This window comes from Oryctolagus cuniculus, chromosome 5, assembly GCF_051225735.1.
Source record: "Oryctolagus cuniculus isolate XC-2025 breed Fujian yellow rabbit chromosome 5, ASM5122573v1, whole genome shotgun sequence".
NCBI classification, from domain to species: Eukaryota; Metazoa; Chordata; class Mammalia; order Lagomorpha; family Leporidae; genus Oryctolagus; species Oryctolagus cuniculus.
Genome location: NC_142871.1, coordinates 32,023,344 through 32,038,515, shown reverse-complemented (window position 1 = coordinate 32,038,515; position 15,172 = coordinate 32,023,344). Strand labels below are relative to the sequence as shown.

Here is a 15,172-nt window from a genome sequence, read left to right as displayed (position 1 = left end):
ATGCCAGCTCGCTGGCCAGCAGTGTCCTGGTTTACACTGCCCTTTACTGGGGAACCCCAAGTGAAGCCTAATCACTTTACAAAGCAGGAAATTAACCAGAAAAGAACTGTGACATTTCTTATTTTCAAAATAACACCAGTCTTAGTACAGTCTCTCCCAATAAACATCAATAAGCATAGGAGAAGTTCTTGGGACTTTTACACACTTGTGACATTTACTTAAAGTGGTGAAAAATTCATTGTTAGAATGCCGAGAATCAGCTTTCCTCTCAGAATGCAATGATCTTTTTTTGAAAAACAAGTAAGATATTTTGTTCTTACAATGAAATAGTACTTGTGATGTAAAACATCGGTTATAAATCTTAATGCAAGAACGTGAATGATTAATTCTAAATAATTCTTAAAGATGACAACTCAGACATAAATTTTAAGTACTTTTATAGCTCCCAGCAACTATTTTTCAAGGAACTTAAATTAAAATTTTTTCCTATAATTTCTTCCTGAGGATTATCTCTAAATTGAAACTGCTGTCTTCAACAAAGAGCAGTAAATGAAAATAAACCAGTGCAGCTGTACTTTCTTTGATGTCCACGGAATCAACCTAAGTGAAGCGAGATATATGACAAGAACGGCATTCTAATTCTGTCTTTGCCCCTGGGGAAACAGAGAAAGGCTCCATTTTTTTTTTTTAAATCCGGCTAATCCTTACATGATATAGTATTTTTTATGATTTATTTATTTATTTGAAAGTCAGAGTTACACAGAGAGAGAGAAGGAGAGAGGGAGGGGGAGGGGAGGCGGAGAGGGGGAGAGGGGGAGAGGGGGAGAGGGGGGAGGGAGGGGGGGAGAGAGAGAGAGAGAGAGGCCTTCCATCCATTGGTTCACTTCCCAGTTGGCTGCAATGGCCAGAACTGCGCAAACCGAAAGCCAGGAGCCTCTTCTGGGTCTCCCACACAGGGGCCTAAGGACATGGGGCATCTTCTACTGCTTTCCCAGGCCATAGCAGAGAGCTGGATGGGAAGTGGAGCAGCCGGGACTTGAACCAGCGCCCATATGGGACGCCGGCACTGCAGGCAGCGGCTTTACCCACCACACCACAGTGCTGGCCCCATGATACAATATTCTAAATATCTCCTGGTCTGCCTTTTTTCACTGTAGTTTTCCTCTCTGTTGATGGACAGTAGGGATAATAGAGTTAGCCCTATTACCAACTGCAATAGAAATGAATAAAACTACACACACACACACACACCTTTCTCAGTAGCAGAGGTCCTGAGGAACTTTTAGGACTCTGAGAAAATCACTGGGATTGCAAAAAACAGTTCTTATCCCAGATATCCTGTCCTCTGCAACCAGACACCATGAACAGCCAAGGTTAGGACAATCTCAATAAGCTTAAATTAATGGCAGGGAGAAGAGAAAAGGCAAATGTTGCATGGGACACGTAAGCAGGCATAGTCAATGGACTTTTCTAAATGATCACAGTTTTTGATATGCTTCTAAATAGGAGGATAGACACTCCTTGGTATCTGTGGACCAGTTCCAGGACATTCCTCGGATATCAAAACATGGAGATGCTTCAGTCCCTTTTAGAAAGGCACAGTGCTTGCAATTAACCCATGCACATCCTCAGATACACTGCAAATCAAATCTAAGTTACTTATAATATCTAATATAATGTAAACCTAACATCTAACACAATGTAAATTCTATGTAGTTGTTACACTGGTTACACTTGTTAAACTGTGTGGTTTAGGGAATAGTATTAAGTACATATGTAATTTTTTTCCCTAATATTTTCCATTTGTGGTTGGTTGAAACCATGGAACCCTGTGGATATGGAGAGCTGACTATAACTAAAAATGGATGTTAGTGGCTACAGCTATTTTCCTACGTATATCACTGTAGACAAATGACTGCATTTATTTGGATCTCATCTTGTTCTATAAAATGGTGACAGAATATCAGTATACCTCGGAGGGCAGTTTCTTTCAGGAGTAAATGCAAAAATGTGTGTGGGCAAATCACTTGGCCCCTTGACCCTGGAAAGTGCTCAGAAACAGGCAGTTATGCACAATATGAATGTGTAGGGTTTAGACATCACCAGCTTTTTTAAAGAACTACTTTATTCATGAGGCCAGTGCTGTGGTGCAGTGGATTAAGCCCCCGGCCTGTAGCACCAGCATCCCACTTCCAACCCAGCTCTCTGCTATGGTCTGGGAAAGCAGTAGAAGATGGCCCCAAGTCCTTGGGCCCCTGCACCCACTTTGGATCAGCTCAGCTCTGGCCATTGCAGTCATCTGGGAAGTAAACTAGCAGATGGGAAGATCTCTCTCTCTCTGGCTCCACCTCTCTCTTTAACTCTGTTTTTCAAATAAATCTTTAAAAAAAAGAACTACTTTATTCACATACCAATGACACTCCTACACAAAGGCTGGCCAAAAATAAGCCAATCTACATACCTCCTACACATTTCTGATAAGATGAGCTTTAGCTCTTTCTTCAAAATGTAATTTTACCTCATTAAGAAAAAAATAACTTTTCTAGGAAAGAATGGCCATAAAATTAAATCGCCAGATACCAGTAAGAAAGGAGCAAAAATTGGGTGTGAGTACAAAATCTCTAGTGTAACAATTCCTGCTTGAAAATAAGCTTAATCCAAAGAAAAATTGAGAGCAAGAATAAAATAATCTTATTCTTCTATCAATTGCTGATACATATTACAGACAGTAGACAATCAAAAATTTAATTAAAATGAAGTTAAAAATTTTATCATACAATGATTAAAGGGGTAAATCTGGAGGGGAATTAAGTAGAGGTTGCATAAAGGATTGCTCAAGGTGAAAAACAAATTGAGGCCCAGCAGGGGCAAATCTCTTACTCTCAAATCCTATTTCAGAAGATTCTAGAAGGCAGATGGCTGTCCATCCCAGCACTATGCCTGGCCTGCAGAATGTATGTTCACTAAATGACATCGCAGGTTTTTCAAAGAAAGCCACAGTGCTTTTCAGATAAAAGCAAAATACCACTACATTTTGCACAGATTTGGGGTTAGAGTTTATCATGTGACAATGCTGAACCATGAGAAATACAGTTTCGGGTTCTGGGGTGCCCCGTTCCAAGGCTGACTCAGATTTGGTCACTGGAAGACAGAGATGAGAAAGAGCCACACAAAGCAAGCTGGAAATTCCACAAAGGAGACAGGAGCTTAGTGTCAGCATGAGTTTCACTGAACTGTGAGATGCTTCTCAAGGAATCACACAGCGTAAAATCACCTGGCCCTGCAAAGCTTCCCAGGCCACCTTCTGAGATGGAAGAACTGCTCAGTAAGCTCCTAGCAGTGGAGAGAGCGTCACTGAGCCAGGGTGAATTCTTAGACACACACAGTTTTATTCCTCCTCTCCCATCCCTTAATTGAAACGATGCCTCAATGAAAGAGGATGCTAATTTTCCTGGGGCACTCAGAGGAAATCTCAACTCTGAGCAATCTCAAGTAAAACTCGCCCTGTTAGCGTTAGCTGAAGACAAGTGGGCATGAAACCCTGAGGGTGACACAGCAGGGGACCTGACCAGACCGTGTGCAATCTCTCCTCCTCTCTCTAATGTGTGCACTGATGACTTCCTTCCAACACAGCCTCTGTCTTTTCCTACCGGCATCTCACCAAATTTCCATATTGACTTCTAGATGAACCTCGCCATGTAACTGGTAATGGGTGCATTAATTATCACACTGACTAAAGCATCCTGTGGCAAACACAAGCTACTGAAAAAGCTTTGGATGTCAGGGAGGCAGCCCGGAAACACTGGTGTTTATGTTCAGCGCTGAGTCAGCAGGGAGGTACCTTGAGCGACTGCAGAGAGTCTGCGTTGCTGTCACAGTAGAGGATGATGTTGTTGGCCATGCTGAAGCTCTCTCTCACCCCAAGGTGGTAGAACAAGGAGGGCTGCCGGAAGGCATCGCTCATCTCCACCACAGCAATGTCTGCAAACAGAAAGCAGAGGCCCCCGAAGGGATGACACCGGAATCAGACCCAATAAGCATGCAGTGGTCCCAGCAACCCAGCACTCAAAAAAGAGGAAATGAGGAAGCCACAGGGAGTCACATTGAATGTTCAGTTCTACCCGGAAGTGGTTTTATAAAATGCTTCAAACCTGGCTTTTTTTTTTTTTTTTAAAGAAACCAGAAGGAGATCATACAATTACTGCCAACCACAGAGAGTCTGCAATGGAGGGAGGCAGGGTTAATGCTCTCTGTTAATTAAGGTCCCACAGAGAAACTTTTTTTAAAAAAGCAGACCCATAAACAATGGTAGGAAATTCATGAGAAATGGGATGTAAGGGCAACAAACAGGTAAGCTGATCAGTTAATCCAGAGCTGGGTTTTACAGTTAACTGGTTAATGAATATTTAGAAAGTCTCTGGCAAGTATAATGAGGAAAGAGAGTGAAGGTAAAGACAATTATAACTAAGAGGGCAAATAGAATCACAGATACACATTTTTCCAAAGCTCAAGATGACAAAACACTAAGGTGGTAGAAACCTGGTATCAACATTTGACAATCATGTCACAAAATGAAACCCAGATTAGCCTCAAACTCACTTATGGATATAGCCAAAAATATGAAAGGAATACCACTAACATGCACCAAGTATTGTAAGAAACCTAAATCTAGAGTTTAAAATTCATTTTGAGAATCCAAGGATGGCTCCATGGAAAATGATCATCAGCCACCCCTGTATCAGGGCTGGGGAATCTTTTGTTCTGCCAAAGCCATTTGGATACTTATGACATCTTTCATGGGCCATGCAAAATTATCAGCTTAAAATTAGCCTGCTATGGACTTAATGAATTCAGAGTCTCGCCTGTGGTTGCTGTGGTAGGGCCAGACCAAATGATCTCGCAGGCCTAATTCGCCCCATGGCCCAAGTGTTCCCCATGTCTGCTATAGGTGCTCTAAATATGTTAATTAAAATCCAAAATCCATTCTTCATAAAAAATAATTATAAATTAAAAATTTTAAAAATCATGTTTTTATTATAAAGAATAATACACATTTCCTAAGAAACTTCAGATTTGTGCTTGGAGGTATTTCCATGAAAACCAGGAAAAGGCTGTCATCTATTCCCATAATCATATACTGGCTTTCTGAAAACCCCAGGCAATGCATTAGGATTTTTCAGAAGTAAAGAGGTATTATAGAAAATAAAATTATCACCATTTGCAGATGCTATGGTTGTCAAATAAAACACCCAACAGAATTAGCTGAATAACTATTAGGAGTAATATCTGTACAACTTAGAAAAGTGTCAAGATGTAAAATTGTTATGAAAAGCAAGCACTTCCTTTATAATCATGGTATTTGGAATATATAGTAGTAAAACAGGACCCATTCACAATTACAAAGAAAATGCTAATATATATCAATATATTATATAACATATATAACATAATTTTTTAAAACTATTGCAGATGAAAGGGTATATTTATAAATCATCTCATCATCTCTTATTGGTTAACTTAAAACAATCATGCAAATGATTAAAAACTGTTACAGGCTCTTTTCTTTTTCTATTTATTTATTTGAAAGAGTTATACAGAGAGAGGAGAGGCATAGAGAGGTAGAGAGTCTTCCATCCTATTGGCCACAACAGCCAGAACCACACCCATCTGAAGCCAGGAGCTTCTTCTGGGTCTCCCATGTGGGTGCAGGGGCCCAAGGACTTGGGCCATCTTGTACTGCTTTCCCAGACCATAGCAGAGAGCTGGATCGGAAGAGGAGCAGCCGGGTCTCAAATCGGTGCCCATAGGGAGTTAACACACTGCACCACAGCGCCGGCCCCAGTAATAGGCTCCTTTTTTTTTTTTTTTTTTTGACAGGCAGAGTTAGAGAGAGAGAGAGAAAGGTCTTCTGTTTGTTGGTTCACCCCCCCAAATGGCTGCTACGGCCGGCGTGCTGCGCCGATCTGAAGCCAGGATGCCGATCCAAAGCCAGGAGCCAGGTGCTTCCTCCTGGTCTCCCATGCAGGTGCAGGGCCCAAGCACTTGGGCCATCCTCCACTGCCTTCCCGGGACACAGCAGAGAGCTGGACTGGAAGAGGAGCAACCAGGACACAACCCGGCACCCCGACCGGGACTAGGCAAAGGATTAGCCTAGTGAGCCACGGCGCCGGCCTCTATATGTGGTCAAAGATATTTTAAAATAGCAAAACAGAAATGAAATTTTTATATGCTGTGGGAAAGTATAAACTTTGTAAAAGACTTAAAACCTTAAAATGATACACAATCTTTGATGCAGTATTTTCATTCTTTGGAATTTATCTTGGGAACATTTTTTTAATTTTTATTTATTGAGGTGGTGGGAGAGGGGGAAGGAAAGAGGGAGAGAGAGAAAACATGCTCCCATCCATTGGGTCACTACCCAAATGCCCACAATGGCTGGGTACGGGCAAGGCCAAAACTGACACACAGGAACTCAATCCATCTTTCAGGAGCCCAGCTACCTGAGCCAACACAGCTTCCTCCCAGCGTCTGCATTAGCAGGAAGCTGGAGTCAGGAGCCAGAGCTGGGTATTAAACCCAGGTGCTCCAATGTGGAATGTGGGCATCTTAACTGCTAAGCCAAATGTCTTCCCTCCATGTAAATTCTTTTTTTTTTTAAGTTGTATTTACTTATTTCCTTCTATTTGAAAGGCAGAATGACAGAGACAGAATCTTTCATCTACTGGTTTACTTCCCAAATACCCTCAACTAGCAGAGCTGAGCTAGGCCAACACCAGGAGCCAGGAACTCAGTCTGGGTATCCCATGTGGGTAGCAGGGACTCGAGTATTTTTCCTCCCAGGGTGCACATTACCAGGAAGCTGAATTGGAAGCAAAGCTAGAACTCAAATTCAGGTTCCCTGATATGGGATGCAAGTATCCCAAGCACAGACTTAACCACTGTGTCACAACACCCACTACCAAAAAGTTCTTAAATATATGCAATTTCCTTAGCAATATAAGTACTGGAATATTGTTTTTTTTTTTTTTGGTTTTGTGTGTGTGTGTGTGTTTTGTTTTGTTTTGTTTTTGACAAGCAGAGTGGACAGTGAGAGAGAGAGACAGAGAGAAAGGTCTTCCTTTGCCGTTGGTTCACCCTCCAATGGCCACCACGGCCGGTGCACTGCGGCAGGCGCACCACACTGATCCGAAGGCAGGAGCCAGGTGCTTCTCCTGGTCTCCCATGGGGTGCAGGGCCCAAGCACTTGGGCCATCCTCCACTGCACTCTTGGGACACAGCAGAGAACTGGCCTGGAAGAGGGGCAACCGGGACAGAATCCGGTGCCCCGACTGGGACTAGAACCCAGTGTGCCGGCACCACAAGGCGGAGGATTAGCCTATTGAGCCGCGGCACCGGCCTGAAATATTGTTTTTATAGCCTTGGCAACTCATGACTAGAGCCTGGGGCAATTACTGACGCCATAAACAAGAGAGGCAAATTGTTAAGTCAACAACAGGAGTCACTGTGTACTTACTCCTCATGTAGGATCTCTGTCCTTAATGTGTTGTCCAATGTGAAGTAATGCTATAACTAGTACTGAAACAGCATTTTGCACTTTATGTTCTGTGTGGGTGCAAACTGATGAAATCTTTACTTAATATATACTGAATCGATCTTGTGTATATAAAGATAATTGAAAATGAATCTTGATGTGAATGGAATGGGAAAGGGAGCGGGAGATGGGAGCGGTGCAGGTGGGATGGAAGTCATGGGGGGGGGAGCCATTGTAATCCATAAACTATACTTTGGAAATTTATATTTACTAAATAAAAGTTTTTTTAAAAAAAGGAAAAAAATAAAATGAAAAATGTCTAAATGTCCAAATGTCCAATAGTAGGGAAATAGTTGTGCAGGTTGAATATTCCCACCTGAAATGGCTGGGACCAGAAATGTTTCAGATGTTGATTTTTTTAATGATTTTGGAATATTTATATTATACATAATGAGGTATCTTGGAGATGGGACCCAAGCCTAAACATGAAATTCATTTATAACTCATATACTCATACACCTTAGCCACAAAGCCCAATGTGATTTAATATAATCTTTTTTTTAAAAAAAGATTTATTCATTTGAGAGGCAGAGTTACAGTCAGAGAGAGGCAGAGATAGAGAGGTCTTCCATCCACTGGTTCACTCCCCAGATGGCTTCAATGGCTAGAGCTGTGCCCATATGAAGCCAGGAGCTTTTTCTATTTCTCCCGCAAGGGTGCAGGGGTGCAAACACTTGGCCATCCTCAGCTGGCTTCCCAGGTGCACCAGCAGGGAGCTGGATTAGAACTGGAGCAGCCAGGATGCCAACACCATATGAAATGCCAGTGCCACAGGCAGTGGTTTAACCCACTAAGCCACAGTGCTGGCCCCTACACAATCTTTTTTTTTTTGACAGGCAGAGTGGACAGTGAGAGAGAGAGACAGAGAGAAGTGTCTTCCTTTGCCGTTGGTTCACCCTCCAATGGCCGCCGCGCTGCGGCCGGCGCACCGCGCTGATCCGATGGCAGGAGCCAGGAGCCAGGTGCTTTTCCTGGTCTCCCATGGGGTGCAGGGCCCAAGCACCTGGGCCATCCTCCGCTGCATCCCTGGCCACAGCAGAGAGCTGGCCTGGAAGAGGGGCAACTGGGACAGAATCCGGCGCCCCAACCGGGACTAGAACCCGGTGTGCCGGCGCCGCTAGGCGGAGGATTAGCCTAGTGAGCCGCGGCGCCGGCCTACACAATCTTTTTAGTGCACTTATGTTTTGACTGCACTTGTCACATAAGGTTACATGAGGAATTACTCATTTGTAGCATCACATGAGCATTCCAAAAAGTTTCATATTCTAGATTTCATATTTTCAAGATGCTTAACCTGTATATATGTATAGGTTTATGTGTATATATATACACACACAATATACATATTGGTACATATGTACATTACACACATATAATGATAATTTCAAATAATGTCATCATGTAACCACTGAAAGTATAAAACAGAAGAATACTTAGTTTTGGGATAAATTCACATTATAGTAAGGTATTAAAATATATATACATTACAATATATAGTATATACATGGAAATATTAGTGTATTGTACTAGATACAACCAAACTATATAAGGGGACTTAAAACAGTGGGGTCTTCAAAAAGTTTATGGAAGATACATTTTGTGGAATAATTATAGATTTCAAAATCTTTTGCACCAAAATAAACCCATCATTTAAGTCCACTTTTCCACAAACTTTCTGAAGCATCCTTGAATGCTATGAGTAAAAATATCTGAAAAGTTCTACAATATAACTTAAGCCATGGTAATAGCTGTGTAATGGGATTGCGAATTTTTCTACATCATGCCTTCTGTACTTCCCACAATTCCTATTATGAACCTGATTTATAATTTAGGAACTCATTAAAACAGAAAAAGAACAACATTCAAAATCTGTGAGACTGAATGTAAAACAAAAATTCACACATAAAAAAAATGCAGGCTTGGGTGGGTGTTAGGATGACAGTTAAGACAGCACATTAGACACTGGAGTGCCTGGGATCATTCCCCAGCTCTGGCTCCTTAGCTTCCTGCTGAAAATGCAGCTCCTGGGAGGCAGTGCCTGGGAGGCCTGGACTGCATTCCTGGCTCCAGCACCAGCAGTTGGAGGCATTTGGGAAATGAACCAGTGGATGAAAGTACACTCTGCCTCTGCATGTCTTTCCGTCTCTCTCCATTTGCCTCTTAAATACATCAATTACATGTTTTTAGGGCCGGTGCTGTGGCATGGCAGGTAAAGCTGCTGCATGCAGTGACAGCATCCCATGTGGGCGTCAGTTCAGTCCCGGCTACTCCACTTCCAACTCAGCTCTCTGCTGAGTTGGCCTGGGAAAGCAGGAGAAAATGGTCCAAGTCCTTGGGCCCCTGCACCCATGTGGGAGACCTGGAGGAAGCTCCTGGCTCCTGGCTTTGGATCGGCACAGCTCTGGCCGCTACAGCCATCGGGGAGTGACCAGAGGATGAGAGGCTTCTCTCTCTCTGCCTTTGCCTCTGCATCTCTGTAACTCTTCCTTTCAAATAAATATTTTTTTTAAAAATTACATCTTTTAAAAATGTAAACTCATGAGAAGCTGTTTGGTTCACAGTCTGCTTTATCAAACAAACATGAAATTAGAATTCACATTTGGTCAAAAATCAGATGAAATGGAGAAAGGCATAGATGGTTTTCTGAAATTATAAATGGGAATACAGGTTGAAAGAACTTCAGAAAGTTACTTTTGCAAAGCTAAAAAAGACTTAAGAACTCTTTAATACAAAATAGTTTTCCTTTGGGGTCCTTAACATTTCTACATCAAAAATCAACACATGAAACTAGTGAATCATTGCATCCACCCACTCACCCATCTGCCTCCTTCCCCCACACTGCTTCTGCCTTGTGCAGGTGCCTGCACTCAACAGTCAATCACACTCCTTTAAAATCAAGAGAGCGTACAGTGGGGCTGAAAGACACCAAATAAAACAGTGGCTGATGAAGAATAAATGAGAGGCATGCAAAGAAAAACACTAGCTATGTAATAAGAGGGAGGATGTTTTTCCAGAGAATTGCCTCGTGGGATTTGATGCTAAAATAAAATAAAAATACTGTAGATAGTTTTCAGATTAAGAGAGAAACCAGACATTTAAAATAAATGGTGCAAATAAAAGAAGGTGTATTCATTATATCTATGCAGGAACAAACCTATTTTTCATTGTTTTTTAAAAGATTCAAAAGTGCTTGTCGGCATAATTTTTAAATACAGTACTATGGTATGGCAATTTGAAAAAGGTTGATTTTTTTTTCTACTTCAAATTCAGATGTGTGATTTGTTCTAAGACATTTTTCTTTTTTTTTTTTTAAGATTTGTTTATTTATTTGAAAGTCAGAGTTACAGAGAGAGAGAGAGGTCTTCCATCCAATGGTTCACTCCCCAATTGGCTGCAACAGCCAGAGCCTCTTCCAGGTCTCTCACGTGGGTGCAGGGGCCCAAGGACTTGGGCCATCTTCCACTGCCTTCCCAGGCCACAGCAGAGAGTTGGATCAGAAGCGGAGCAGCCGGGTCTTGAACTGGCACCATATGGGATGCCAGCACTGCAGGCCAGGGCATTAACCCACTGCACCACAGCACTGGCCCCAAGACATTTTTATTCATAGGCATCCCGAAATGTTCAACATACAGGTCTTTCACTTAGGTTGTTAAATTTAGTTCTAAGTGTTTAATTTTATTAGTGGTACTACAGATGGTATTCTTTTTAAAATTTCAAAATCCCGATTGTTCATTGCTGGTATATAAAAACATAATTGATTTTTGTATATTGATCTTGTATTCTGTGATTTTTACTAAACTCATTTACTAGTTTTAGAAGCTTTTTTTTTTTTTTGTATATTTTTGGGGATTTCTACATGAACAATTGTGTCTCCTGCACACGGAACTGATTTTGTTTCTTCCTTTCCAATCTGAATGTCTTTTATGTTTTTTCATTGTGTGTGCTTTGATATGCTGGGAAGTTTTTAATTTTATTTAAGTTATATAAGTTTAATACATTTCATTTATACAGACCTGAAGCAGTAACATTTCATTATCTAAATAAAGAGAATACTTTCTGTTGGCTACCTTCTAACTCTAATGTGAACCTTTTTGGAAAAAGCAAAATAAATAGGTGAAATTATCTTCCTTGTGAAATGATCCTTAAACATGGGACAGCTCTTTGGCTTTGTGGTCAAGAGACACTGGTTGAGACACCATGTCTCACATCAGAGTGTCTGGGTTTAATACCCGGCTCCAGCTTCTGACTCCAACTTCCTGATAATGCAGACTCTCAGAGGCAGCAGTAATGGCGAACTCAACGGGTTCCCCTCATCCATACAGGAGACCTGGATTGAGTCCCAGTTCCTGGCTTGGGATTCCACCCAGGGTCACTGTGGGCATTTGGGGAACACAGTGGTGATACGAACTTACTCAGTCTCTTTCTGCCTCTCAAATAAACAAAATACAATTTAAAAATGCAGAAGATGTCATTTTTATCAAACTCCAGATATGCCAACATTTTTGAATACTACTTCTAGAAGGTAGCTTATCCACTTTATTTCACAAACACACATTCAGTGTCACTATGCATCAGACACTACCTGCTTTCCAAATACGAACACACTTAATTTTCATTAATACCCCTTTGTGGTAGGTTACATTATTTCAGGATACTGAAGCACTCAAGGTATCCACCAAAGAAGCCAGAAAGTGTTGGTGTCAGGATTCAAACCCAGGCAATCTGGCTCCAGGATCCATGCTCTTAAATTCTTAACTCCACTTGTAGGAGATGAAAGTTCACAAGCTCAGGCCACAAAAGGAATTGTGAAAACAGAGCCAAGGACCCATGCATACTACTCTTGTCATGTATTTCATGAGTAGATGCACTCAATAATTGTCTGAGTTTTTTGTGATAATATTGTAAAACTGTAACACTTAGAAGTTGAAGACAAAGTCATTTAAAGTATAGACAAAAACACAAAACTTTCTTACATTTTTACCTAAGGTGAGGCTTGTTTCCTTGTCGCAACTGAGTTAATGTTAAATAGAGCATAAAATTAGGTTTACCAGGGTTTATTAATGCATAATAAATATTTAGGGCAGTAACATAAAACTCTGGAGCCTAACTGTGTTTTGGTTATCAAATGCCAGTGGTTCACAGTCTATCTTTTAAAGTGTTTTCCTTCATAATACAGTATCTGTTAGGTTACATGTCTCACATGACTTGATGCACTTATGAAAAGTGGAGCTGGAAGAAAACGTTAACCTTTAGTTAGTTTTTAATCTCTTTGGTCATCTTCCATAGGCACCAGATCACAGATGACAAAGCAAGAAGCCTACGTGTCAATGTGGCTTGTGCCACTGCTGATGAGGAGCTTCCTCCAAAATGTCACAATCAACGAAAACATCCCAAGTCATCAAACAGAATTACCCTATCTAGCCACAATGGATTAATCCCCAAGACAGCCTAAGAGGTCCAATTTAATCTGACAAACATCCTGAGTGCCTATTATACACAAGCCTCTTTGTTTTATCTGCTTTCTGTTGTGAACATTAAAAGGGAAATTAATGAGATAGCTGTTTGCTTTCTTTTGTGGAATACAAACACATGTTGGCAAGCACTGAGGGCAAAATGTGGCCAGCACTGAGGAACTGGGAACACTCAGGGACCAACGAGGTCAGGACTGGTTGGATGGAGTAAGGTCACTTATGTGGACTGGGCATCAGTGCACTGTGGAGTCAATGGAGTGCAACTAACACAACTATTCACAAGGCGTGAACCAAGAAAGGTCCCCATGAGGCAGACACCAACCTCCAAATGCTTATCCTACCTTTGATTCCAAGGGAAACAACCCACCTTGCACTGTTTTTTCTATTTGATGACAAGTTAAATGCTATTTACAACTACATTATACTATTAAAATTACTGAAATACTATCCATGACCTAAACATTGTACCCAGTGGTATCCAGAAGACTCTATTTTCTAAAGTTCAGCAGGCATAAAATATCAACAAAATGTCTACTGTATGAGGGGTCTTCAAAAGTTGATGGAAAATGAGCATGACGACAAAACTAAGCATGGATTTCACAACTTTTCTGTATCAAAATAAACTTATCTCTTCATTCCCTTTTCCCACATATGTTTCTGAAGTATAGGAGAATCAGTGTCACGGTCAGAGAGGATAGAAGAATCATCTATCAACATTGTCTTGAGTTGGATGCAGTCTGGTGATTCCTACTGTTAAGTTACTATTCACTCACCTTCATCGGCATCACTTGACTTTCTCATGTGTGGTTTGGCTAACCCTTCCAGTTGGAATAATGCACCTTTCTGTCAACAGTATACTCTGGCCCACAAATTTCCTCACCCCTGAATAATAAGTGTATGCCCAGTGACTAAGACATGAATCACTCTTCCATTGCTAAAGCAAATGTATACACAACTCCCAACCCAACCCTCACTTGTTTATTTGATGAATTTCATTATTACACAAGTGTTTTGTTAGTTTTTTTTTTTTTTTTTACCGGAAATGTGAGGCCTAATAAGGAGATGATCAGAGGGACATTTTGCACTTTGAGATAGGCCTTAAAAAGTTGAAAGCTGGGCCGGCGCCCCAGCTCAATAGGTTAATCCTCTGCCTGCAGCAGCGGCACCCCGGGTTCTAGTCCCGGTCGGGGCACTGGATTCTGTACCAGTTGCTCCTCTTCCAGTCCAGCTCTCTGCTGTGGCCCGGGAGAGCAGAGGAGGATGGCTCAGGTCCTTGGGCCCTGCACCTGCATGGGAGACCAGGAGAAGCACCTGGCTCCTGGCTTCGGATCAGCACGGTGCGCTGACCGCAGTGGCCATTAGGGGGTGAACCAATGGCAAAGGAAGACCTTTCTCTCTGTCTCTCTCTCACTGTCCACTTTGCCTGTCAAAAAAAAAAAAAAAGAAGTTGAGGCCGGCACCGTGGCTCAATAGGCTAATCCTCCGCCTTGCGGCGCCGGCACACCAGGTTATAGTCCCAGTCAGGGCGCCGGATTCTGTCCCGGTTGCCCCTCTTCCAGGCCAGCTCTCTGCTGTGGCCAGGGAGTGCAGAGGAGGATGGCCCAAGTGCTTGGGCCCTGTACCCCATGGGAGACCAGGAGAAGCTCCTGGCTTCAGATCAGCAGTGCGCAGGCCGCAGCGGCCATTGGAGGGTGAACCAACGGCAAAAAGGAAGACCTTTCTCTCTCTCTCTCTCTCTCACTGTCCACTCTGCCTGTCAAAAAAAAAAGTTGAAAGCTATGAATGGGCATCTGGCCTAGTGGTTAAGACGCCACTTGAGATCCCTTCATCCTGTACCAGAGTGTCGGGGTTCAAGTCTTGGCTCTACTTACAATTCCAGCTTCCTGCTGATGTACTCCCTTGGCGGCAGCAGGTGAAGGCTTAAGCGGCTGCATCCTTGCCACCCACAAGGGAGACCTGGATTGAGTTTCTGGCTCCTGGCTTGGGCCTGGTCCAACACCAGCTATTGCAAGCATTTGGGGAGTAAACCAGTGGATGGGAGATGTCTATCCATCTTCTCTGTTTCTCTGCTTTTCAAATAAAACCTTTCAATAAAGGTTGAGAGCCACAG

The 15,172-nt window shown here is 42.2% G+C and overlaps 1 protein-coding gene across 3 annotated transcripts in view; it reads right to left on the bottom strand.

Moving 5' to 3' along the window:
- MAP3K5 (mitogen-activated protein kinase kinase kinase 5) overlaps positions 1–15,172 on the bottom strand; it is a 247,380-nt gene that overhangs the window by 163,546 nt on the left and 68,662 nt on the right. For all 3 annotated transcript variants that reach the window (XM_070073521.2, XM_051854304.3, XM_070073520.2), the window contains exon 2: positions 3,842–3,981. In XM_070073521.2, the coding sequence (XP_069929622.2) occupies positions 3,842–3,964 (123 nt within the window). In that variant the 5' untranslated portion in view covers positions 3,965–3,981. The remainder of the gene's footprint in view (positions 1–3,841; positions 3,982–15,172) is intronic.